At 41.9% G+C, this 26638-nt stretch overlaps 1 protein-coding gene across 2 annotated transcripts in view; it reads right to left on the reverse strand.

Annotated features, from left to right (window-relative positions):
- The window catches only part of Iqub (IQ motif and ubiquitin domain containing), a 62672-nt gene extending 39521 nt beyond the window's left edge, over positions 1-23151 (reverse strand). Inside the window, exons 1-8 of one of the 2 annotated variants that reach the window (XM_087656501.1) lie at positions 23058-23151; positions 17710-18104; positions 15687-15821; positions 13562-13668; positions 13219-13380; positions 12960-13132; positions 12147-12302; positions 5424-5634 (exon numbers count right to left, since the gene is read on the reverse strand). In XM_087656501.1, the coding sequence (XP_087512627.1) occupies positions 5424-5634; positions 12147-12302; positions 12960-13132; positions 13219-13315 (637 nt within the window). In that variant the 5' untranslated portion in view covers positions 13316-13380; positions 13562-13668; positions 15687-15821; positions 17710-18104; positions 23058-23151. 2 annotated transcript variants of the gene reach the window in all.
- Between the last annotated feature and the right edge of the window lie 3487 nt (positions 23152-26638).

Raw genomic sequence — 26638 nt, forward strand, 5'->3', positions numbered from 1 at the left:
TGGAATTTGTTTAAATAATACCAAAACGATTAAGTAACAGGAAAAAGTTAATAAAATGTCTGAAGGGTTTGTATGTTGAAAGGCAAAACACTGATAAAGGAAATCAGAAAAGATTGAAACAAGTGCGCAGGCTTGATAATGTTAGGATGCCAGTTTTCCCGGTGTGTATCTATAGATTAAACACGACGACTCCGTTCAAACTCCCAGCCAAGTCGTTTTCTTTAATATAATAAAGCTGATTGCAAAACCTGAGTGTAAAAACAGGAACCGGAACGAACAGAAGAACAATGGGAAGACTTATTCCTCAGTTTCAAGACACAGAATCACAACACCGTCATGTCAATAAGAGACAGAGACGGAGGTGGGATAATCAGCAAAAAAAAAAAAAAAAAGAAAGAAAGAAAGAAAGAAAGAAAGAAAGAAAGAAAGAAAGAAAGAAAAAACGATCTATACACATACTGTATAGTAAAGTGACTGATTATGACTGTGGTCAGTGTGTGTGTGTGTGTGTGTGTGTGTGTGTGTGTGTCCCAAAATTCACATGTGAACTTGTCTCCTCGAGGCATTGGTCTTAGTCTGGGTTTCCAGGAAATGACTAGGTAATGGAACGCTCACTAATTAGATGAAGACGAAGCACTAATGACTCAGGCCTACACAAGCAGCGCATCCTTGAATGTATCGCTCGTAAGCTACACAGCCTATAGTATTTTGCTTTTAGGAGCCCACAAAAGAGTAAGGCATCGACAAAGACATGAGGACAGGGCTGTGTTTTCAACAAATACAGAGAGAACAAGCAGGCGCTCAAGACCGAGGCATTAACAAAATTAACTTCAACTTATGTGAGGCGTAACTCATATATTTCTTCATATTGAATTATATATCTAAATGTAAAACATAAACCTATAAAACTTCAGAAGAAAACACAGAAGAGAAGCTACGTGACCCCAAGTTTAAAGAGGTTTTATACGTAACACTAAGGACATGATCTATACAAAAACAAATCGATAAACTGAACTTTATCAAAGGTGAGGACATTCGCTCTAGCCAAGACACCACCAGAAGAATGAAAGACAGGCTGTTACAAAACGCCTACTCGCCCTGGATACAAGGACAATGACAGACCAAAGAAATTAACAAAATCTGGGGGGACCAGTTATTTATCACAGTTGCCTGAGCGACTTGAGCGGCTGGCTGCATCACCAAAATGTCCTAGCACCCTGAGTGATGACTCCGAGAGACTGGCAGTCCCCTGCACCGGTGGGAGGTTTTGATACACTAGAGGAGTCCCCTCCTCTGCCCAGCGACTGTTGTATGATTATAACACCCTGCTTATATGGCTCCGGGAGGAGCCGCAGGGATGTAAGCCGCTGGTGGGTTCTTTGAGCTTCGTGAGCCCTCCCTCTACAGTAGCAGGACTGTTTTGATCCAGAGACTACAGATGTCAAAGGTGTGAAGGACAGAGCCCGCAGAGGAGGTTTGAAGAAAGGATAGACGGGCTCTGGAGCTTTGCTCCCCTAATCTCTGCTTCTTTTGCCCAGTGTTCGGGAGAAGGGTGAGAATGTGCATTCTGGCTTAGCTGAGTAGAACTCCTCTTCTTCCAGCCTGACACGACTCCTGCTTACTGCCCTGGAACACTTAAGCTAAACCTACCCATTCCCCAAGTCACCGGCCCTGAGAGAGATGCCTGAACTCCAGGTAAACTGCTTCTAAGAGTGCTGGCAGTTCGCGTTGAGCCTCTTACTGACGAAATCGCGTTATTTCTCCAATTGACCCAAGACCGGGGAGGACTTTCTCCTGTGTGGTTTCATAGACAACTGTGGGCTTCTGCTCAAAATATCCCGGGACTCGTGTACAAGCAATGTTCTCTTCCAAATCCCTAGCATCCTGCCTCGTACGCAATCAGACGCCAACCTTCCGGGACAGGGGTTACCACCAAGTCTCTGTGTTCCTCAAACCAAAGGAGCGTATTTCAAAGACCCCCAAGAGGGCTCCCTTGAAATACCTCTCGCAATCCTTTTGGGAACTACTTCAAAGTAATGAAGCACTTTTAAGAAATAAAAAATAACAAACACTTTTACTAGCCTCGTCTTATCTTTCCTTCTTTTTTATTTCTTTGATCTTACAGAGTGGTCCATGGGCCAAGGATTTGTTCTCTATTTCTTCTATAAAATCCTTATGAGGGGAACAGAATGTCTTTCACTGATGTTGATATCCTGATATCTAATCTCTCAGGCTCTCAGGCGAAAATAAGTCAGGGCAATAGTGCTGTGCATCCTCTAGAAGGAGCACAATGAAGAAGACAGAAATGCCCGAGATTAGACAGGATGGTGGAGTAATTAAAGGTTATACTTTTCTTTGAAATACAAACTGGAACGATCTTTGAAAGGCACCAGCCCACGAAAGCTGAAAATGCCTGTCTCACGTTAAGCCCTAGAGAAATGCACACTTGTTTTCTTCAACAAAGGCCACTACTTATATTTTGAAAAATGGAGCCTGAGTATAAATCAATAGTGAAACTGATAAAAATAATTGTGACCCTGTTCTGCAATGGCACAGCCTATAGAAATGAGGATGAAATCCTGAATCACATATGATAACACAGACAGAATTCACACTATAATATTGAAGTCTAGAAGACAGACATAAAAATCCATTCTGCATAATTCTACTTACATAAAAATTGAAAAGATGCAAGACGAGCCCTGGTACCCAAGGCCCTCCTTAGGAACTGATACTCAGGGGCTGGCCAATGGGAGTTTGACCATGCTCCACTGAGTACATGAACAACACAAATTGCACTTACTTTGAGCAGGGGTGGGGTGGGGTCGGGGAGGGTGTTTCTTCTTTTTTGGGAGGGTGGTCATGTGGGTGGGGGGACAGACCTGAGAGGATGTGTAAACCTGAGAGAGAAATGAGTGTAATCAGAGTGCATTATATGAAATTCCAAAATAATCAATAAAAATATTATGTTGAAAAAAGAATACGGGTACTCAAACCAATGTCCTTCAGCTCTTGGCATTCACGGAAATTCAAGTTCGTGAAAATCCGCCCTACCACACTGCTATAAAAAAGAAACAAATATCAGGTATCAACTGGAGACAATCTTGTCTGATGTATAATAGATGGCAATGTTTATCATCTTAGGTAAATATCATTTTGCTTTTACTTCTGAGAAAAGACTGTCTTTATAAAGAAAACTTTGGATTTGCGATTTTCAGTTCAAACCATGCAATTCTCATTATGAGCCACAAGAGGGCAGCAGTTACAAGGCGCAGTTAGGGAAATAGCATGAAAAACTTGTATGAAATTGAAGAGTGGCAAGAAATACTGATCATGAAACAGATGTTGAGTAACGACACCCACGGTTTGTTTAACTCTTCTAAATCTTTTCATTCATAATTCTAAGCTGTAGAACTGACATAAATTTCCTATGTAAAAAATTTCTATTTTTTAATTGTCTCTATACAATTCTTGTATAGTCATATTTAAACACAGGTTAAGATTAGTCACTAGAGAAGAGAAACTCACATATGTATTTCCATAAGTGTCATATTCTGTGCTTTTCACTTTATTGAATAAGATTTGGCTGAAATTGTGTATTCTCTTCAGAGTTAGGGAAACAAGTTTACAAGAAGAGAGGGATTTGTACTACATAACACTAACAACAAGGCATAATTTGGTATTTTTTGATATTTTTCACAAATGCCCATCAACATGACAGAATAATGACATCTTTGCCTAACTCATATATGATTTGAAACATTATTCTCATAGACTCCTGCTATAAGAGAACATTAGTCTTATGATTATAGGGTTTAAAACAAGACGTGGCTACCAATCTTCTCTACTGTATCATCAATTTAAGGATTGATCCTTGGACTGGAGAGATGGCTCGGTGGTTAAGAGCACTGACTGCTCTTCCAGAGGTCCTGAGTTCAATTCCCAGCACCACAAGGCGGCTCACAATCCTCTGTAATAGGATCCAATGCCCTCTTCTGGTGTGTCTGAAGACAGCTATGCTTAAAATAAATAAATAAATCTTTAAAAATTGATCCTCATACACAGGTAGTAACCACAAAAGCAGGTAAGAGTAGCTACTACCCCCATCCAAGAAGCCCCTCTCACATAAAATGGAGACATCACAGAAAACCACAACCAGACATGATGTCGAACACATCAAGGATCATGGGGAGTCCAATAGATACATGTCTGTCACCGTTCCTGCAACTATGGCTCGTGGGCATCGTGGAAGAAGGGACAGAAAGACTGTAATAACCAGAGCATCAGGAAGTCTACACGGAAACCCTGGGTGCAGTGGGGACCATCAGATGCCACCAGCAGTGCAGTAGAGCTGATTCCACTGACCCGAATGCCCATGAATGCCCATGAATGCCCATGAATGCCCATGAATGCCCATGAATGCCCGCTGCTGAAGAACGTTGGTTTGAGTACCCGTGTTCTGAGGAGGGCCAGAAGTAAGAGCGCTTGCCTTACTTGTTCTCAACCTTCGTGTATTTCATTACTTGAGAAGGCCATGGGGCTCTTCACCCAGGGCAGGAGATCCCCCTCCGCCTCCTTGGTGCCCTTTCTTCACTCTCTATCCTCCATCATGTTGCCTGCACAAACCTTTTGAGTAGGGTGACACTGGTCCTAACACTGGGAGTAAGGAAACCCTTGCTTTTATCTATAACCAACACACACCCTAGACAGGAAATAAGGTAAAGTTGTTGTTGTTGCTGCTGCTGCTGCTGCTGCTGCTGCTGCCGCCGCCGCCGCCGCCGCCGCCGCCGCCGCCGCCGCCGCTGAAGGTTAAAGGACTCTTGCTAAAGAGCACCATGACACAGAATGTGTAAGGACTAAACAACTCATGACTCTGAATTCACAAGCTGCTCAAAGCATCAGAAAATTGGATGAGCAATCATTTTAACCTATTGGCTAAAGCAGGAGTGCAAGGATATACTAGAACTGCGTGGTTCTCACAGCCACATACACAGTGTTGTTATTCGAGACACTTAATTCCCATCTCAAATAGAACACATTTGTTAGTGAGCTGGAGCATACTTTTAATTCTAGCACAGAGGCAAACAGATCTCAGAGCCCAGTCTAGTCTACACAGTGAGTTCCAGGGCAGCCGTGTCTGTGTGTGTGTGTGTGTGTGTGTGTGTGTGTGTGTGTGTGTGTGCGCGCGCGCACGCACGCATTTGTGTGTCTGTCCTTGTGTGTATATATATCCAAATATGTACATGTGTATGTGTATGTATATAAATATACACATACATATGTACATAAATATACATGTACACATCTATATGTAATTTTATAGATTTTTGTAACAGATCTCTAAGAGAACTCCCTGTGACAACGGTGTCTTTCTTTCCATCCCATCAAGCCTGTCTGTGCTTCAAAGTTCCCGAGGCACTTACGTTCTAGAGCATTGAAAAGGAGCTCAAAGTCTTCGGTTGTTTTAGGATTGTGCCTCCGGTAATAGTCCATTCGTATCCATTCTTCCTTCTCTCGGATCTTCTTAAGTTCTTCCTCTTTTTCCCACTCCAACCTCATTTTCTTTTGTAGTCTTAGGCTGTCGACATAGCACTTAGCGTGCCATCGCCTGTAGGCAGTCTGAATCACTATCACCTGTGTTTAAGTCAAAAGGAAACAGAAAGGGTCACTGACTTGCTGATCCGAGCATAAAGAAAGGTACCAAGGATTGTTTCAGCTTGGATTCCACAACAAAATAACACTGGCCTTCTGACCCTGTTTCTCTCTGAGATATTATTCTGCACAGTGATATAAAACTCTGAGCAATGTGCCACTATTCTTTGGATTCCAAATCTACCCATACATTGCTCCAAGACTATTTGTATGTGCTTAAGAGCACAGATTCCACAGGGAAAACCAGGGCCAATCATCTTTCTGCTTTCCTTCCCTGTCTGGCCTTGGGTAACTAACTATTGGCTCGACAGTAGTGGGAGACATAGAAAGTTTTTAGCCTAAGAGTTGTTCAGTAAACATTACAGCAGTTAGAAATGTTAAATGTTTCTAGCCTATGGAGTGGCTATGAGTTTAAACACATATTTACAACAGAATAGTGTTTTCTAAACACGTAGCAGGAAGTACACATGTATATCATCAGAAAGCAGGTCAGAGGCTCTAACTGATAAGACTATTATTTTATTTGGAAGCATTAACAAAAATTTTCCTCTGTGTAAATGTTCTCCTGTGTAGACCTGCACTAGATATAGTCTACCCAGTGGAATCTCCATGGTCTCCCTGAACCAGATGATATTTTTCCCTACAGTTATATGACATTGTGAGAGATGTCCCAGGGTCCCCGGGAAAAATTAACCTTGGGGGGCAAGGGGGAGAGCATTCTGTTTGAATCTATCTAACCACTTCAGAAGTTCGCTTAAGTATACACCAAAGATTAATTGTCCATTTTAAAAGAGCCAAGAAAAGAGAAGGGCCTACTGGAACAGCGAGAACGATGTACTTTTACGGAGATAGTCGCTTGTAAAACCAGTTAGCAGGGTAGAGCCCAGGCTAACGGCACCAGTGATTGTCTGGAAACCTCCGCCAGCGTGAACCCCCAGGTGCCACCCCAGAGGTGCTCAAGAGCACTCGTCCAACATGCTCTGCACTGGATTCTAAAGCTGAAGCTTCTGAACCACTTTACTGATGTGAAACACGACAGAAACAAGACCAGGTTGAGCATGGTTAGTGTCTTTAGAGTAAAGGGAAAGACGTCAGCATAAAACAGCCAATATTAAAAGAACGAATACATTTCGAAAAATCAGTAAATAAATGGGATATGTATTACCATGGGGTGATCTAAGGCTGCAGTGGAAGCTTTTTAAATAGTACAAAGACTTTCCTGCTCTTACATAAGAAACCAGGGCAATGCCAGTGGGCTGTATGTTTTTGTAGTTTATTGGATAGCCTTAGACAACACCTCAAAATAAGGCTTCTCGTGTCTGGTATTGGAGGGGGGACAGTTGTTCAGTGGTCTCCGGCTCTTTGGAGGGAGAATTATCAGCCTAGATTAGAAAAATTCATTAAAATTATAAATACAGAGAGAGAGAGAGAGAGAGAGAGAGAGAGAGAGAGAATTGCGTGCATTATAGTTTTTAAGTAAGTAGCTGGCTAATACAACGATTACTTGTGGCTTTTTCAGACATTAATGTCTCCCCCCTTGTTCTGTATTCTCTCTCCACTTTCCCTGGGGAGCCTCTTTTTTATCCCTCTGCCCCTTGCAGATCACTTTTAGCCTTATATTCCTCCTCACCCTCGTCCCTTCTCTGCTTAGTTCTCTCTCCCTCCAAAAGAGTTCCCACTTTGCCCTTTCCCTGACCAGATTAACTGTATCCTGATATTCTGCACTCGATTGCTCTCCATTCCCATGACACTGGCAGTGGTCCCGATTTACTCTCTTAGTTTCCATAGTTACTGTAGGCTACGTCCTCCTGTCTGATGCTTTGGAGCTAGAGCCTCCAGTGAAAGAGAACACGCAACATCCATCTCCTCAGGTCTGGGTTACCTCACGTACTCTGATCTTTGCTCGTTGCTATTGCCCTTGGTGGACAGTAAATCTGATGCTGAAGAGACTATACACTTCAGAAGCAGGCCCCAAAAGTCCCTGAGTTGGAACTCACCTGAATGCTGCCTCCCTGAGGACTGGCTTCCGTGGTATCAGAAGGCACCATGCAAGCTTTCAAAGGAGGGAGATAACCAAAAGTCCTACTCAGATGTGGATCCTACATATGGATCACACCATTGGCAAGCATAGTGTGGGAACAATAAGAGTGTAGTAGTCACACACACACACACACACACACACACGTACACATACACACACACAGACACACACAGACACACACAGACACACACATACACACGCATACACACACACATACACACACATACACATACACACACATACACACACACATACACACACATATACACACACATACACACACATATACACACACATACACACATATACACACACATATACACACACATATACACACACATACACACATACACATACACACACAGACACACACACACATACACACACACACATATACACACACAGACACACACACCTCCATAATTGGACTTAAGATCTTCTCAACATGACCATCCCTGATACTGGAAACCTAGCTAACCATTCAGGACTACTGACGTCACAGTCATTGAAGGAGATATTCAAGTTACTAAGCCTCCTCCTCTCCCTAAACTTCTAAAGTTCATGGCACCCCCCACCTCCAGCTGCCCATTCTTCTAACCCTACTATTTCTGCTATGCAAGAAATATAGCCTTATATTCCTCCTCACCCTCATCCTTCTCTGCTTAGCTCTCTCTCCCTCCAAAAGAGTTCCCACTTTGCCCTTTCCCTGACCAGATTAACTGTATCCTGATATTCTGCACTTGATTGCTCTCCATTCCCATGCTCTGGCCTCTCTTTGTCTTCGTATCTCACTATTCTTTCTGTCTCTCTACTCTGTTCTTGCTTCTGTCTTGGCCAGGTCCAGTCTACTGACCATGTTCAGTCTACTACCTTCTCTTTGCCCTTTCTGGACTCTTCCTGATGCCTATGTTGTTTTATCCCTCATATCTAAGATAAAGCAAAACAAAACAAAACTTGCCCTTACTCACACCATGGAGTAGTCATGTAGTCAGTTTACACAGATTTGGAAAAGTCCAAAAGGCCTCAACCCATAAAGAACTATAGGCATTTGAGGAAAGCTGGGAACAGGGGAAGTGGTCTTCCTTAGGGGGAAAAAAAGCACACAAATTGGTTGTCCAGTAATAAATGGTCAGTTCTAAAAATAAAACATACATAACAAGCAGTATTATACAAACTGAACAAGACACACGCACAGTGTGTATGTGCATGTACGTGTGTGTGTGTATGTATGTGTGTGAGGTATATGGGAAGGTTTGGAGGGGAGAAAGGGAAGGGAGAGATGCAATTATACTGTAATCTCAAAAATAAAATTTAAAAAGAAAAAACCCAAGGGCTAGAAATCTTAATGGCACTAACGAAGTCAGCTACAGACTAAGAAAAGAAAGAGTCGGAAAAAAGATAGCATTTTCAGCAAATGGTGCTGGTTCAACTGGAGGGCAACATGTAGAAGAATGCAGATCGATCCATGCTTATCACCCTGTACAAAGCTTAAGTCCAAGTGGATCAAGGACCTCCACATCAAACCAGACACACTCAAACTAATAGAAGAAAAACTAGGGAAACATCTGGAACACATGGGCACTGGAAAAAATTTCCTGAACAAAACACCAATGGCTTATGCTCTAAGATCAAGAATCGACAAATGGGATCTCATAAAACTGCAAAGCTTCTGTAAGGCAAAGGACACTGTGGTTAAGACAAAACGGCAACCAACAGATTGGGAAAAGATCTTTACCAATCCTACAACAGATAGAGGCCTTATATCCAAAATATACAAAGAACTCAAGAAGTTAGACCGCAGGGAAACAAATAACCCTATTAAAAAATGGGGTTCAGAGCTAAACAAAGAATTCACAGTTGAGGAATGCCGAATGGCTGAGAAAAACCTAAAGAAATGTTCAACATCTTTAGTCATAAGGGAAATGCAAATCAAAACAACCCTGAGATTTCACCTCACACCAGTGAGAATGGCTAAGATCAAAAACTCAGGTGACAGCAGATGCTGGCGAGGATGCGGAGAAAGAGGAACACTCCTCCATTGTTGGTGGGATTGCAGACTGGTACAACCATTCTGGAAATCAGTCTGGAGGTTCCTCAGAAAATTGGACATTGAACTGCCTGAGGATCCAGCTATACCTCTCTTGGGCATATACCCAAAAGATGCCTCAACATATAAAAGAGACACGTGCTCCACTATGTTCATCGCAGCCTTATTTATAATAGCCAGAAAATGGAAAGAACCCAGATGCCCTTCAACAGAGGAATGGATACAGAAAATGTGGTACATCTACACAATGGAATATTACTCAGCTATCAAAAACAACGAGTTTATGAAATTCGTAGGCAAATGGTTGGAACTGGAAAGTATCATCCTGAGTGAGCTAACCCAATCACAGAAAGACATACATGGTATGCACTCATTGATAAGTGGCTATTAGCCCAAATGCTTGAATTACCCTAGATCCCTAGAACAAACGAAACTCAAGACGGATGATCAAAATGTGAATGCTTCACTCCTTCTTTAAATGAGGAAAAAGAATACCCTTGGTAGGGAAGGGAGAGGCAAAGATTGAAACAGAGACTTAAGGAACACCCATTCGGAGCCTGCCCCACATGTGGCCCATACATATACAGCCACCCAATTGGACAGGATGGATGAAGCAAAGAAGTGCAGACCGACAGGAGCCGGATGTAGATCGCTCCTGAGAGACACAGCCAGAGTACAGCAAATGCAGAGGCGAATGCCAGCAGCAGACCACTGAACTGAGAATAGGTCCCCTATTGAAGGAATCAGAGAAGGAAATGGAAGAGCTTGAAGGGGCTCGAGACCCCAAAAGTACAACAGTGCCAAGCAACCAGAGCTTCCAGGGACTAAGCCACTACCTAAGGACTATACATGGACTGACCCTGGACTCTGACCCCATAGGTAGCAATGAATGTCCTAGTAAGGGCACCGGTGGAGGGGGAGGCCCTGGGTCCTGCTAAGACTGAACCCCCAGTGAACTAGTCTATGGGGAGAGGGCGGCAATGGGGGGAGGGTTGGGAGGGGAGCGCCCATGAGGAAGGGGAGGGGGGAGGGGGATGTTTGCCCGGAAACCGGGAAGGGGAGTGACACTCGAGATGTATATGGGAAATACTCAAGTTAATAAAAAAAAAAAAAAAAAAAAAAAAGAAAAGAAAAAAAATAAAGACAAATAAAGTTATGTCACTTGAAGGGGAAAAAAAAAAAAAGAAAGAGTCTTTCTTCCGAGGACTCTGTGCACCTTCAAGATGTCATGTTGCAACCCCTCTCTTTGAATGACTACTGTTCCCTTCTTCACTAAGAAACTTTGTTCTCTCTCTAAAATCATAAACTGTCAAGAACTCTGCTCTTTGAAATGAGATCAGTGAGAATGAAACATCTGACTCCTGCCTGGAGGATCTAACACTCTTTAACAAAGAAACACAGTCTTGGTTTATAACTGAGGTGCTAATCTTCAGAGAATGGACACAGTCACAACTCTTCTCGCTGTTCCAAAGGAGGAAGTAGACCCTTGTCCTTGCCGCAGCTGATGCTGGCCCATTTCCAAACAGCTTTGTTGTGCACTGACAGTGCCAAGAGAACGTCACTTAAGGAAATTTCTCAACACTCTGTGCAACTCTCTCTTTTCCCTAGTTTAGTCTAAAAAGTCAAAACCCTATCAGGTTGGCCCAGTGGGCATTGATATGGCCAGGTAGTAAGCTACCCTAGAATTGGCCTTGGTAGAGTTTCCATAGGGGTAAAGCGTTAACAGGCTTTTGTATTCCATGTTCATTTCTGATATCTTGGTCTGGTTAGGGTAGAAAAAGAGCTGGCTTCAGAACGTGTGTGTGTGTGTGTGTGTGTGTGTGTGTGTGTGTGTGTGTGTGTACATGTATGTGTGTGTATTCCTGATTTCAGGTCATTTCTATTCATGCCCAAGTGATGGTAGATGATAGTTAGATACTATTGTAATTTATCTGTAAGAGATTAATTAGGTTGGAAATGGTGAAAATGGTAAAAAGAAAGAGAGAAAGAAAGAAGGAAAGAAAGAAAGAAAGAAAGAAAGAAAGAAAGAAAGAAAGGAAGGAAGGAAGGAAGGAAGGAAGGAAGGAAGGAAGATCATCACATGATTAAAAAAAATTGAAGCAAGTACATATTTATCAGAGAGGACAAACTTCCTTGTCTCCTAGTAAGTTGGGGAAGTCCCCATATGACTGTACTGGCATAAAAGTTAGAGACAGAGTGTTGAGAAGTCTCATAATGGCCAGAGGCTGCACAAAAACAGAGGAGGTTCCTTAGGGGACGGAAAGTTAGTTAAGTTTTTAATTCTGGTTATGTCTGTAGAGGTATATTCAATAGAATGCGACTCACACTTATGCTTTGGGAAATACGCAGAGAACATTGGCATGGCATCTAATTTCCAGCATCCCACCCCAGCGAACACTTTCTTACCGCGTTCAACCTTCGAGCGTGGTACTCTGCAGCTGAAAAGTAACTTCCTGGCGTGAGCAGTTTATCAGTCATGTTTGATACGTATACACCGATTTTAGTCATCTGAGTGGAGGTGGTATTCATAGTTTGTTGCAGCTTCTTTTTCTGAAAAACTGTCTAAAGTAAAAAAAAATTAAGAATAAGCACCTACTCCATAAATTCTATAGTTAAAAAAATCTTACAATCATCGGCAAGTGGAGAGTGTTTTCCTACGTGGTTGCACTAATCTTTTATCATCTTAGTTGTCCTAATAGTAACTATGTGGGGAGTGGGCGGCATTCTGAGTGAATGTAGGGCAAGGACCCCAGTGCCTCATATCGTGGGAATGGCCTGCCTTTCCCTAGGTCAGATCAGAGCAGTAGCAAAGCCTTCCATTGGTCAAAGGAAGGAAGCAGACGGGGTGTGAAGAAAATATCATTCCCAGCTTCCTCCTCTCATGGCTACTGCCTGAAACTGTTCCCCTAGATACCCCCTAAGAGATGAGACGCCTCCTTATTCAGCTGTATATAATAAGCAAACCTCTGCCTTCCACAGTAGACTGCCCATCCAGTGATACATAGTAAATGTACCGAGTCTCTGGGCCACTGGTTGTCTCCATCAGAGCACATGATTCACCAGATCTCATATGTCCCATCATCTCTTCATTACCTGTCACCCCAGTGAGGTCAATCCCAAAGCTGTGCAGATTGGGGCACAATTAAGAAGAAAGTCGAGGGGGTAATCCAGTATACAATGGCCATACACATAAACAAACAGAAGGATTAAAAATGTTACCTGGGTGTCCCTACAGAACAGATTGTCTTTTTCCGGAATCTTCTTGGGTACAGTTTGTGTCCCAGCATTGTGGTATTCTAGTCCTGTTATTTTATGTCTAAATCCACCAAGAAATGGCTTGTGGAAGTCAGATTTTACTATCTCCACGGCTACCTCCTCGTAGCGTTCGATGCCTAAGGAGACGAAAGCCAAGGCTGCAGGAAAGTTCAGCACAGGGGAGCACTCAACCACTTTGTCTGGCAGAAATTAGAGGACTCACCGGTCTGAATGGTGACCGTTATGATCTTGGAGCCCTCACTCAAGCCCTCTATTCTTCTGACTGGATATTGGTCGGGTTCTGAGGAAAATACATTCATTTGAACGATTTCCCGTGGTTTGACTCCATATTGTATCAGGGACTCATTATTCCCAACACTGATTCCTAGGAACATGAAAATATTAGGGTGTTTTGTGGCAGAGAAATGCAAGTCTCTGTTTACTCTTTATTTTAAATGGGGAAAGTTGCGTGATCTAAACTTGTAACAAATGATGTTTCAATCAATATGTGCCCATGCTGTGAACTGGCTAAACGAAGCTAACAGAGCCATTACTTACACGCTTACCTTCTTTGGTGAGAACACTTCGATTTGACTGTATTAGTAATTTTCAAGCATATAATGCATGCTGTTAGCTATGGTCACCATTATATGCAGAGATCGACCAGATGCTCCTATTTTAAGGAAACGGAAAATAACAACGCTGCTCGTAGGAACACATGTCAGTAAATTACTAAAGGTAACATAAGTGATTTCTACCTCATGCTATAATGTTCATACAAGTCCGCAAGACAGGAACTACGGTGAAAAGCAATTTAGTATATTTTGTAGATAATTGGAAAATACACGGATTGAAGTTTCAATCACCTTGCTTTAATCAACTCATATAACTTGTTGAAGCATCATGGGATCGTAAGTACGTATGGGGTTACTAGTTAATAAAATATAAAGTGTAGAGGAATTTTAATCCAGCAACATGGCTACTCAGGCAAGGTAGCACACCCGAAGACCTTCTAGGTTTGCGTAATCCAGATGGACTGACACACCTAGACACGCATTTCATAAGCTTGCCTCATTCCTGTGTTCTTCTCTAGAGGGGGCACAGACTACTTAACTTGACTACAGCCCTCATGGTGGAATAAAGCAAGCACCTGTTTTGAAGGATGCTTGGTTGGTATAGAATCTCACATTTCTCGGTTTGGTGCTGACATGAACTTGGTACTGCCCAGTGGTTGTCGTGGTAACTATAAAGACGAATAAACACTAAAAGTAGAGCCCCTTCAGTGTCTCTATCCTCTACTGGATCTCTACCCTCTGTAGAGCATCCAATTTTAAGCTTCATGTTTGAGTTAATGGCCCATATTTAAACTTCTCTCTTTGATATCCTACAGTCCAAACTCGGCTGCTTACTAGCACATTGACTTTATAGAGGTTCCCTGAGTTTACTTTCCAGTAACCTGATTTAGCAATGGTGTAAAAGGGTACCTTAAAAGGTGTAAAACTACCTTAAAAGGGTAGTTGTGTAACTTATACCAAGCCTGTAGCAGAGTATTTCAGAGAAGGACTAACATGCTTAAGGACTCAACATGACAACCGTTGTGATCATCGTTGCCATTTTTGTTGATAGTCATGCATAGCTCAGGCCTGGTTTGTACCACCAACCATTGACTGGCTACTTCAATATATCTTAACGCTCAGGGTTCATTCATTCACTCTTGTGGCATTTAAAGCTTTTTATTGAATTTTTATTCACTTATTCTGTGTGTGTGTGTGTGTGTGTGTGTGTGTGTGTGTGTGTGTGTCACACAGGAGCGATGTGGACAACTTGTAGGAGTCAGCTCTCTCCTTCCACCATGTGGTTCCCGGGATAGAACTCAAAACGTGAGGTTTAAAGTATCTTGACCTGTTGTGCCATCATACCACCCCCCCAGCTCTTACAAATTAATTTAGAGGTAAACTTGCTCTTTTGGAAACTATTTATAATATCTTTATAAGTCAGTAAAAAAAACTATTTTAATAAAAGCATTAGGATTGGTTCATATGAGTCCTACATAAACATACTAGCTGTGCTAACCTGGCAGACTACCACAGTTACAAACAAGTTATCTAATTACAACATATGACTGACGAGCTTAAGCAGAGATTCTCAGCAACATCTGCAGAATGTAATTGTGAGAGTTACCTCAACGTATAGAAAACTCAGGAACTGCCTTTATTTATGCTCTATGAGTTCTTCATTGCCCACTCTTGTTCAACCTCATTCCCCTCCATCCACACAAAGCTTCTTGCTACTTTCCTAAAAGTACCAAGTTTCCCCACCCCTTTGGGACTTATTCCAATAATTGTTGCTTTTATTGACTGGAATGCCACTCAGGTTCCTTCCTCCGTAAACGTCAAGTGTAGGTGGCTACTGCCAGGAAAGCATCTCCGTGATAAATATTGATAGCTACCTCATGCCCACCTTCCTTGCTAGTCCGTCAATGACTTGAGGATGTGACTCTGAAAATGTTCAGTTATATCCAAAGGATATAGAATAAGACGCATTTATGAAAATGTGTTAAGTGAACTACCACCTACCACAATATAGCGCTGAAATGCGAAATATCAGGATAGTTTTAAAATTAAAGATCTTTGGCGACTTACAAGTTAAAGCCAGAACAGTCTTGATAAACTCATTAGGCTTTAAACTTACCTGTATAGGCCATTTGCAATACATGATGGGGGATACGTAATAAGTGTGCAAAGTGCTCCTTGAGGAATCTAAATGGAGCATCAACTCTGAAAGGCATTACAATTTCCTGGCCTGCAGGAATAAGTACAATTTTTACTGTAAACAAAAAGAGAGAAAAACATCGTCATCAAATACAGTAAGGGTCAGCAACTTATATCTAGAGAAGGGGTGGCAGTACACAGAATATTATTACTATTATTATTGTTGCTATTATTATTATTATTATTATTATTATTATTATTATTATTATTATTATATCACCGCAGGCTTGGTATAAATTACAAAGTCAAGAATTACTGAACTATCCAGAACGGCACCAGAAATTCACATGGAGTAACTAAATTGAGAGCTACTGAGTTCTGTTTGGTGAGACTGGCTCACTTCATCTTCTCGCCCTGCTCCTTGTGTAGACACAGCATGCTGGGCCTCTCTGAGCTGCCTTCTCTATATTCCAGAGTTACATTTCATACATTTCATAAAAAAAATTGCTGTTGTTGAAGTGGAATAGAAAGACAGGGGAAACCGGAGCAAACCGCCTCCCCACCCCACCCCGCTCCAGCACAAACTGCTTACGTAGAGACACAACTGCTTACAGCCTTTCTCCCAGCTTCGCTCTTTACCTGCAGTCCTCTAGGAGTCTCACGAGAAACCCCATATACAAAGAAAGGACAAGCACCGTGTCCCGTTATGGAATCCTACTCCTTCTGATTCTGCTTTCTCAGACTTTGTCATCCCATCCAATGCATCTCTGGGGCCGTCCTATAATCCCACTAATCAAAAGAGAGAGAACTGGAAATAGATGTTTCTTAGCAACTTTTTGAGGTGTTGCTTGAAAACCACAAAAATGAAGACAATCAATTAGGACCTAATTCCCGGAGCCCGCACCCACGCTCTCAGGTTTAGCTTGGTTTCACCCCTAGGTGTCTTTCTTCTAACCGTCATGCTTAAAGCCTGTAGTGAAATATCTTTAATAAAGTTTCCAACTCTGCACCAGTGTGGCTTGTTATGAATCTGCTTTCTACGTTAAAGTTACAAATCCTAGTTTGGCTTCAGTTGAATTGAGGAATTTAACAGTTGGAGGGGACCCATTCTGTGCCCGGGATGACACTGTGGAGATCTCTGTCCCCTCCCCGCTGGCACTGTTACTGCTGTTACATCAGATCCCATGTTCTTCTTGTCACAGGCATTCACTGGCAAAGACGAAAAGGAGCAGTCAGCAGCTATGCAATCCCTGCATTGCTGCCCCTCCCCCAAGGCTCTTATCGAGCCGTGACACGGCCTCCATGAGGTCCACATTGTTCTGCGTGTGTCATCAACACTGACCTACAATAGACAACCGAAATGTGTTTTCCTGAGCTGTATATATGGTTTGTACCAGGCAGACAAAAACAAAACAAAACAAAGCGGAGCAAGCAAGAAAGAAAGAAAAAGGAAGGAAGGAAGGAAGGAAGGAAGGAAGGAAGGAAGGAAGGAAGGAAGGAAGGAAGGAAGAAAGAAAGAAAGAAAGAAAGAAAGAAAGAAAGAAAGAAAGAAAGAAAGAAAGAAAGAAAGAAAGAAAGAAAGAGAAAGAAAACGAGCAGGAAAACGAACCATGTAAAAGCAGCATCATGTTGTATAAGGGAATGCCAAAGGCAGAGGAGGGTTTGGGCTCAGTTCCACGCTATATCTTGCTAGCTACATGCAATAATTAACCCCAATCTACAAGCCGAAAACTTCAGTTATACGTACAAGTTGCTCCTTCTTACTCTGTTTGAAATACACACACACACACACACACACACACACACACACACACACACACACGCGTGCGCGTGCGCGCGCTCACATCAGAGAGAGAGAGAGAGAGAGAGAGAGAGAGAGAGAGAGAGAGAGAGAGAGAGAGATTTTAAATTGAATTTTTAAGCCTTTTCATTGAAGTTTAAATGAAACAAAAAGCTGCCCTATGAAACAAGGAACTAGAATGTTTGGTGGCGGCAGCTGGTACCTGTGGCTATACACTCTTTCACTGACGACTGCAAGTTCTCCTTTATAGCTTTGATTTTATAAAGAAATGACATCTCGTCCTCTTCTGATCTCTGGTCACCTCCAAGATCTCCAAGTCTGTATTCTTGCTCATGAGAGTCTGTGGCACTTCCAAGGGACACGACCTCGTCCCTGGGTTTGGAGTCGTAAGATTTGGGGGTTGAAACACTGAGATCACTGTAGTGCTCCACTGTCTCCTCACTCTCGGTGGTAAATCCCTCTATTTCGTATTCTTGCTCTGGTGAGATATCTGACTCTTCTGCTTCGTCTGTAGGGCCAGGAATACTGATGACTTCGCCGGCCGCTTCACCACTGGCCGGGGAGTCAAGGACATTCTCCTCCGTATCGGACATTTTCCTAAATTAAGACATAATTAAAGTTACTACATATTTAAGTGTTTCTTCACTGGGGCTGGACAGGTTGCTCGTTAAGAGCACTTGCTGACCATGCAGCAGACCTAGGTTTGGTTTCCAGCACCACAGATGTGTCTCAGAAAGGCCTGAAGTTCCAGTTCTAGGGCATCCGATGCTCTCTTCTGCCCTCCAAGTGCACCAGCTACACGTGTGGTGCCCATACACATATGCAGACAAAGTTCTCAGAAACTTAAAATACTGACACACATTTTTTAAAATTTATTTTCTTATTGGTGATAGGCATCAGATGAGATTTTAATTTTTAAAAATTACAGGAAATTCAAAATAACCAAGAATCTTAAAAAATAGAATTTGGAATATGCTATTTTCTGAGAATATTTGGTGGAAAATATTATTTCTTATTTCTTTCTTATTCAATGACGCATCTCTTTAAGAAAGGACCTGATCTTCCTGATTTTTTTTTTTTTTTGGAATATATAACTGGTGTGCTATTTATGCTTTTGGCAATAGAAAGGATTCAACTTTTCAAGAAAGCCAGCCACCCAATGTACCCTGGATAAAAACAAAAATACACTCTAGGGCTGGAGAGATGGCTCAGTGCTGACTGCTCTTCCAGAGGTCCTGAGTTCAATTCCCAGCAACCACATGGTGGCTCACAACCATCTGTAATGAGATCTGATGCCCTCTTCTGGTGTGTCTGAAGACAGCTACAGTGCGCTCATATACATTAAATAGGTAAATCTTAAAAAAAAAAGAAATGTGTGTGTGTGTATATATATATATATATATATATATATATATATATATTCTGCATTAGCTCTACTCTCACGAATAGATGCAGAGACCTCAACAACCTCTGACCCCTAACATAGGTATTCTATCAAATGTAGGTCAAATATAGGGCATGCGGCAAGGTAATTGGAGTCAAAGTTACAGTAACCAAGGACTTGGCCTTGGGAAGTAAAATGACAAGGCCTCAGTGTTTAGCCCAGTGTGGTCCAGGTCATCCCAAAGCCAGGCTGCATAAGGTCTGGTTGAGAGTAGGAGGGGCACAGACCAGGACAGAAAGAAGTCTATCAATAGAAAGGAGATGGTTGCAACCCACAGGCTGAGTTGCTATGGCTCTGCCCAGTGTAGATTAAACCCAGCAGTCATGGTGAGGGGTAAAAACTTTTTCTGGGTCTTCCATTTTAAATACCATCCTTATGGAAAAGAAATAACGTTATCGCCCTACTAGAAACGAATTATCTCCATACTAGAAGATGCGCACATACCAATGCATATATGTGTATGTTTGGAATAAAATATACAATTGTTGACATCAACAGATAAGATATGAAGCTTCCCACTGACAGAGGAAATCTGCCACAGACAGACCCTGGATGTCCTTTCCTGCTCTTAACTCTGAGACAGCGCAGAGGTTATGACCACAGCCTAGCCTATTACTTTGGGGTTTTGGTTTACTGAAGAAAAAAATCCATAAACAAGGAGGAGGAGGAGAGAAGAGAAGAAGAAAGAGAAGAAAGAGAAGAAGGAGGAGGGGGAGGAGGAGGAGAAGGAGGAGGAGGAGGGAGGAGGAGGAGGAGAAGGGGGAGGAGGAGGGAGGAGGAGGGAGGAGGAGGAGAAGGAGGAGGAGGAGGGAGGAGGAAGGAGGAGGGAGGAGAAGGAAGAGGAAGAGGAGGGAGGAGGAGGAGGAAGAGGAGGGAGGAGGAGGAGGAAGAGGAGGGAGGAGGAGGAGGAAGAGGAGGGAGGAGGAGGAGGAGGAGGAGGAAGAGGAGGAGAAGGGGGAGGAGGAGGGAGGAGGAGGGAGGAGGAGGAGAAGAAGAAGAAGAAGAAGAAGAAGAAGAAGAAGAAGAAGAAGAAGAAGAAGAAGAAGAAGAAGAAGAAGAAGAAGAAGAAGAAGAAGCAGCAGCAGCAGCTCTTTCCCAAACAAATAGCTGGTTTTCTTTGGTTTACCACAAAAAACCTTAAGAGTACCATGTGTAGCCATTCTTGCAGTCTTACTACACTGGGGTGGGTTTGGACTGAATGGTTAACCCCAGAGCTTCATGTGTTTGCAAGGTTGGCCCTTACATGATTCTGGAAGGTAGTGACTGGCCTTTAAATGGTGGAACCTAATGGGAAGTCACCAGGGTGCTCCCTTTGGGAGGGATCGAGGTAGTTATCCTAAGATCCCGAGATTGATGTTTTAAAAAGAAAGGCAGCTAATCTAACTCACAGTCCTGAAGACTGAAAGTCCAAGCACCATGGCGCCAATCTGACAAGGGACCCTCTGGCTATATTACTTCATTTCAGACGGCACCATAGTGACTGGAATGCTCTTGGGACTGCTAATTTCATCCACATGAACAAGGTAGTATTTGTTTGCCCCCATGTATGCTACAGGTGGTCACCTCTAGAAGCTAACAGTAACTTCACACTCATGTATTTCTACGTCGGAAACATGGGGATGGTTTAGAATGACACAAAGGACGCGCAGCAGGTTTTAATCTTCCTTCAGCTAGGACGAGTTGCTAATTAATATCTATTCCTAACACTCCCCACATGTCTATTAACACACTCCACTTGCACACATAAATATGCATAAACACTCGCTGCCGCAGGTTTTGCGTGCAAATGATCAAGCCCACATATGAGATGAGCTGGAAGTGATGGGGTGCTACTAGTGTAAACAGTGTCACCAGCATCTCAGCTACAATTTGGAAAGATTTTTTTAAGGTAATTTTCAACTTTATAAACTTTATCACAATTTTTATAACAAAAGCCATGAAAGGGAATCTAAAAATAACTATTTTGTAATTCTAATTTTGTTGTGAACGATTTGGGGTTTAGTGGGGAGTAGTACATAAAATATATTTGATCCCAGAAGTGTCAAATTGAGTGTGAGGGTCCCCGACTTCCATTCCAAATGCCTGTTCTAACACTGCAGAAGCTCACTGAGTTGTACAGATTTTGGGTCTGCTTAATTTTGATCTGTGATGCCCTCTTCTGGTGTGTCCGAGGACAGCTACAACATATTCATATACATTAAATAAATAAAAGGGAAAAGTTAGGCTAATAGAACAGAAAGGGAGAGAATAAACAGTAAAATGAACTTCTACTGTTGTTACTCTAGTTTTATTTCTTAGTATCAAGCAATGTAATTCTACAATTTTCATTAATGAGTTTGTAATTGAAATATATAAACTCTTTAAATATATAAACTTTTCTGCATTTTTAAACATTGATGATGGTCCTACTCATTTTATACTTAATGTTTTAAAACATTTATTTCTACCTCATTTTTCTCAACAATTGTCTAGTAACTTCATTATAGAACTAAGTAAGCCACATTATATTCTATTGTTGCTCTACTGACGAACATTTAAAGTGTCTTCAGTTTTATACAAGTAGGACTGCAACAAATTTACATCCTGTTTACAAATTTAAACACACTACAAAAGAAGTTTCTGTAATTAGGTGAAAAGTCAAGGCATGCAGATTTCCTTTAAATGCCATAAAATTCTTTTCTTAAAATTTGACACCATATTCTAGCCCTTTGATATTTCTTTTGTGTGGAGGGGAGGTTTAAAATGATTTAAGATGTTTATGGCCCCTTACAGGCTCCTATAGTTGAATCCTTAGTCACCAGGGAGTAGAACCTTTTGATAGAATTAGAAAAATTTGGAGGTATGACCTTGTTAGAAGTATGTCACTGGGGGTGGGTTTTGAGGTTTCAAAAGTCCATGGCTCTTTGCCTGTCTGTCTCTGTCTCTATGTCTCTGTTCTGTCTCTCCCTCTATCTCTCTCTCTGTGTCTCTTCTCTGTCTCTATCTCTATGTCTCTGCCTATCTCTCTGTTTCTGTCTGTCTCTGTCTCTATGTCTGTCTCTCCCTCTGTCTCCCTCTGTCTCTCCCTTTGTCTCTGCCTCTGTCTCTGTTTCTCTGTCTCTCTCTGTCTCTGTCTCTCTGTCTCTCTGTCTCTCTCTCACTCTCTCTCTCTCTCTCTCTCTTTCTGTGGATCCAGATGTGATATTTCCTTTTGCTTTTGTACTATGTGTCTGCTCACCCACCATGAGAATGGACTAACCTCTGAAACGGTAAGTAAGCCCCCAATTAAATGCTTTCTTTTCTAAGAGTTGCCTTGGTGATGATGTCTCCTCACAGCAACAGAACAATGATTAAGACAGATTATCACACTATTTGATGGAGACGTGGACCTCTTGACACAGCATCTCACTGTGCATTCCAGACTGGCCTTAAACTTGCCATCCCCTTCCTTCATCTCCCCAGGGCTAAGGGCATGCATCCCGGAGGATGCTGAATTTCCCTCATTTTTATATATATAATTCAAATAGGTTTCAGTCTTTGGTTTAGAAATTAAACTCAGTAGCTATTAAGATTGTATATAAAACGTCTGCCACTTCAGCTCTAGTGCATGATTTCATTTCTTCCCATTAAAGACTAATACCTCTAGAATGCTGGTAAGGCAGAGAGACTATGTCTTATCTTCTATGGGACAGGCCTACTGAAGTTTTTGTTAGTAGGTGAGAAGATGACTGGAGGAAAGCAGCACGCCTGGTAAGGAGTCTAAAGGCCAAATTCCCTGCAGACTGGAAATGGTCTCCACAGGGCCAGAACCCGGCACTCTCCTCTCCTCTAGGAGAGTTACCATCATCAGCGCTCAGGAGGCAGGGTGATGTAAACATCCCATATTGACCCTGCTCATTCAAAATATCAATCAGTGGGGAGGGGGTAACCAGAGAGGGGTCAAAAGAGGTGTGACGCTTTTTAAGCTTTCTGTTTTTAAGTAAAGTTAAGGAGCATTATCCTCTGACCAGAGAGCCCCGTGTCCAAGAGAGATCGGCACCCCTGCAAGGTCTGGCACCCCAGGGTCACTCACCCCTACTTAGAACCAGTGGTCATCTAGGGGAGGGCTGCCAAACGTGTCCTCTTACCTGCTCAAGAAAACAGCTATTACCGACCAAAAGGTTTCCCCAGTCCTCCTAAGCAGCTCCTTTCTGCTTAGATGTTCTGTTGCTGGTGTATCCTAGCAACTGGCAGCTTCATCCGCCAGGGCACCGCCCCCGCGCAGTTGCAAAGGAACCAGCCATCAAGAGCAAAAGCGGAGGAGCCAGAAGTAGAAATTGTTGGCTGCCAGGAACCGAGACCCTAAGATTATTTGAAGTTAACCTCTCTCTGGGAGCTCTCTCACACTTTTGGAAAGGCAGTCCTGTAAGCAGTCTAAGCTCACAGGTTATCATCTTTAAAAATGCAAATATGAACACCGAGAGACAGGGATTATAAAAGAACACAAGTTTACAACTGTTGTATATCTACTTGCTTTTGTGCTTTAGCTTCCTGGCACCCAGAAAGAACAGGAAGAACTCTCAAATACCCTGCTTTCTAAGTCAGGAGAAGCAAAGCTTTTATTTTTCTTTCATCAAATTCTTTAGTCTTAAGACATTTTGGAGAACAGATCAAATATGTTCCCTGAACAAATTTCATGTGGTTATCTCACAAAAAACAGCAAATGTTTAGTAAGTTTTATCACTAAGCACAGCAACTTATCTGTATTTCCAATAGTCAATGCAGTAACTCTACTAAAGGACTGCTATTAGCACTGCCGTACTATTGGAAAAAAAAGAAAAGAAAAAGAAAAAACACAAAGATTGAATGAGATCCAGTATTAAAACTCGGTCTGAATCAAGAGCCCAGATTTTAAACACTTATTACGTGCTATATTTAACATCCTTTGGCATGTAAAGTTTAGTGAAATTAAAAACGTGTTGTAAAATCCATCTCCCTCATTATAATCGTCGTTGTCTTTTTTATACCCTGTTGCTACAAAGCCACTCTCATCTCTTCACTAACATCACTTTCCCACCCCTTCACCTTCAAAGCTTTATCATTCATTAGCCTCCTGTTAGGGACAGAATGAAAACACCAGGGTTAGGAATAGAGGCAGCAGAAAAATTCATGTTCTTTCCACTGTTAAGTCTAGCGTGATATCCACCTGTCTTAATAACTTATTGATAATGTACTATGAACTCTGCTTTCTATGCTCAATTTTAAAAAGCCTTACACAGAATGTACTTAGGTGGTCTATCTGCATAGGTTACTAACATAGCAAAAGCAAGTGCACGAACACGCGCGCACGCACACACACACTTTCTCTCTCACAAATACATAAACATGTTTGGCTACATAAATGTCAATGTCCCCTGAATGAAAATAGCAATAGAAAAATAGTATTAATCACAAAATAAAAAGTGTTAAAGCTTTTAATTTAACTTTTCATCCTAAATCTGTGCACTTGCTTAGGTCTTGTTCAAAACGACTCATCTACCTTGCTATCTTGCATTTACTCCTAGGCTATTTCTTTTCATGTGCTTCCACTTTTACAAAGATGCCACCTAGTGGCTCTATGAAATCAAGCATTTTGAAGTCACTCCACATGGAAATGTATCTTGATAAAAACAGGTAAGTAGAAAAACAGAATGATTATTTACAATACTAAAGACCTAAAACTCGTTTGGAACTTATCCGATTAAACTTGCATCACTTGTGAAGGTCCATCCTTGCTTTCCTGAATTTGTGAGGTATGTCAGATGTTTGGTATTCAAGATTTCACTGAACTTGGAAAGGTAATGTGACTACATAGTTTGTATTAATATATCTTCAAATACATTGACAGCTCTGTGCCAAAACCACTGTTCTTATTAACGTGAGAGTTAGACCACAAACAACCTTGTGTCAACTTAGGTTGGGTTTATTTACAAATGAGCTATGGAAGTCTCTATTCCAGAGATTTGCAGGCCTGTTTTTCTCTGGAGAAAAGGAATCCATGCTCAGAAAAAGAGTAAAATGTGATATTCTGTAACAAGGTACTGTATGTTTAGCTCTAAGAAAGCTACAAGGTCCACATGAAAACTGAGAATCATGATATCCTGAAACATATCTTGCAATTTACAATCATATACAGAAATTAATAGATCATTGAGTACACTTCGACATTTGAAGACTGCTTTGAAAATTAACTAACAGTGGAGGGCACACAATTCATGAGTTCTATGGCACATTCAAAACACACTGTCTTTATTCATGTGATTTGCTATGTTCCCATTTCTACAGCCAGGTTCACAGAATATTCTGGTCACACCAGGTCAGTCTGTGCCGCTGGTGGACCTCTTCGGAGCTCTTAACATCTCTTGCACATGAGTTATGAAAAAAATACTAAATTCAGACCAGGAACCTGAAGAGAAGCCAACTGCAGAATGCTTGATTTATACGAGAACCTAAATTTGACTTCTAGAAGCCATCTTTACAAAACAGGGTTGGTGGCACAGACTTGCAATTCCAATGCAGGAGAAACCTTCCTAGGCCAATGAGAGATTCTGTCTTAAAAAATAAACAAACAAACAAACCAATAAAATTAAAAAAAATGGCGGCGGGGTGGGGAAGGTTGAATGGTACTCGGGGAGTGACATACTTCAAGTTGTCCTAGGGCTCTCCTATGGCTCTGCACACACACGTATGGTGTGCTGCTCACTTGTGCGAGGGCCTAGGTTCCATCTCAAGCACTAGTGAGCACACAGCCATGCACACCTCTGAAGCAGGCCTCCCTGACCATACTAAGTCATTTTTTTGCACGACTTCACTAGTTTTAGAGGACTACCTCTAAAGAGACTTTCATATACATTTCTGTAGTCTCCACCAAGTACCTTCAATCTGAATGTACATTTTAGGATCTCATCCACGGTTTTTGGGAAAACTTTAATGTGAACAAAAATGTGTGATGCTTAGCTGTTTAGCATCTTTCACTAATGCCCAGCACATGCGCAGACAGGGGCATAACAGTAGCCTTTACATGAGCCTTACCCCACGGACGTTCATTTTCCTTTTGGAGAAACACCCAGATTTAGTTAGCAGCATTCTACTGTTCTTTAGGAAAGGGAGAAAAATTAAGACAAGCATTTTCTTCTATCCTGCAAATCTGAGTGAAAGGCAAGGGAGAATGAGTCTAGGGGCACAATAGAAACTGCCTCTTGCTGGCCTCACACTCGATAGATGTGGCCTCCAGTAAGTGACATCCTAACATCACTCTGGTAGGGTATCATATGCTGTTTGCTCAGGACAGTCCTAGTGTACACCTGTCATCTTTATAAAATCATTACACACCCATCCACAACCATCCCAAGCTGAATATATCTATGGTTATCCAAGGTAAAAGCCATTTGCATCCCAAAAGGAAGACTGCCCAGTATCTGGAATAGTCAGCCTTAAGTCCAGATGTATAGCAAGGACAGGAGACACCAAAGTTGAAGATCATTTTCTTGTCTGCCAAGATACATCTGTCAAAGATGCCCAAAACCAATAGGAGAAGAAATTCAATGGAGAAAGACAGAGACAGAGGCACAGCAAGCTCACTGTGTGACATCAGAAATGAGAAACTGCAAGCCACCAATGTTGTCCTCTAAATGTCTCCGAAATATAATACACATACATACTTCTAATTAAAGTCAGTAACATGAACACG

This window comes from Rattus norvegicus, chromosome 4 (genome assembly GCF_021556685.1).
Source record: "Rattus norvegicus strain SHRSP/BbbUtx chromosome 4, alternate assembly SHRSP_T2T, whole genome shotgun sequence".
NCBI classification, from domain to species: Eukaryota; Metazoa; Chordata; class Mammalia; order Rodentia; family Muridae; genus Rattus; species Rattus norvegicus.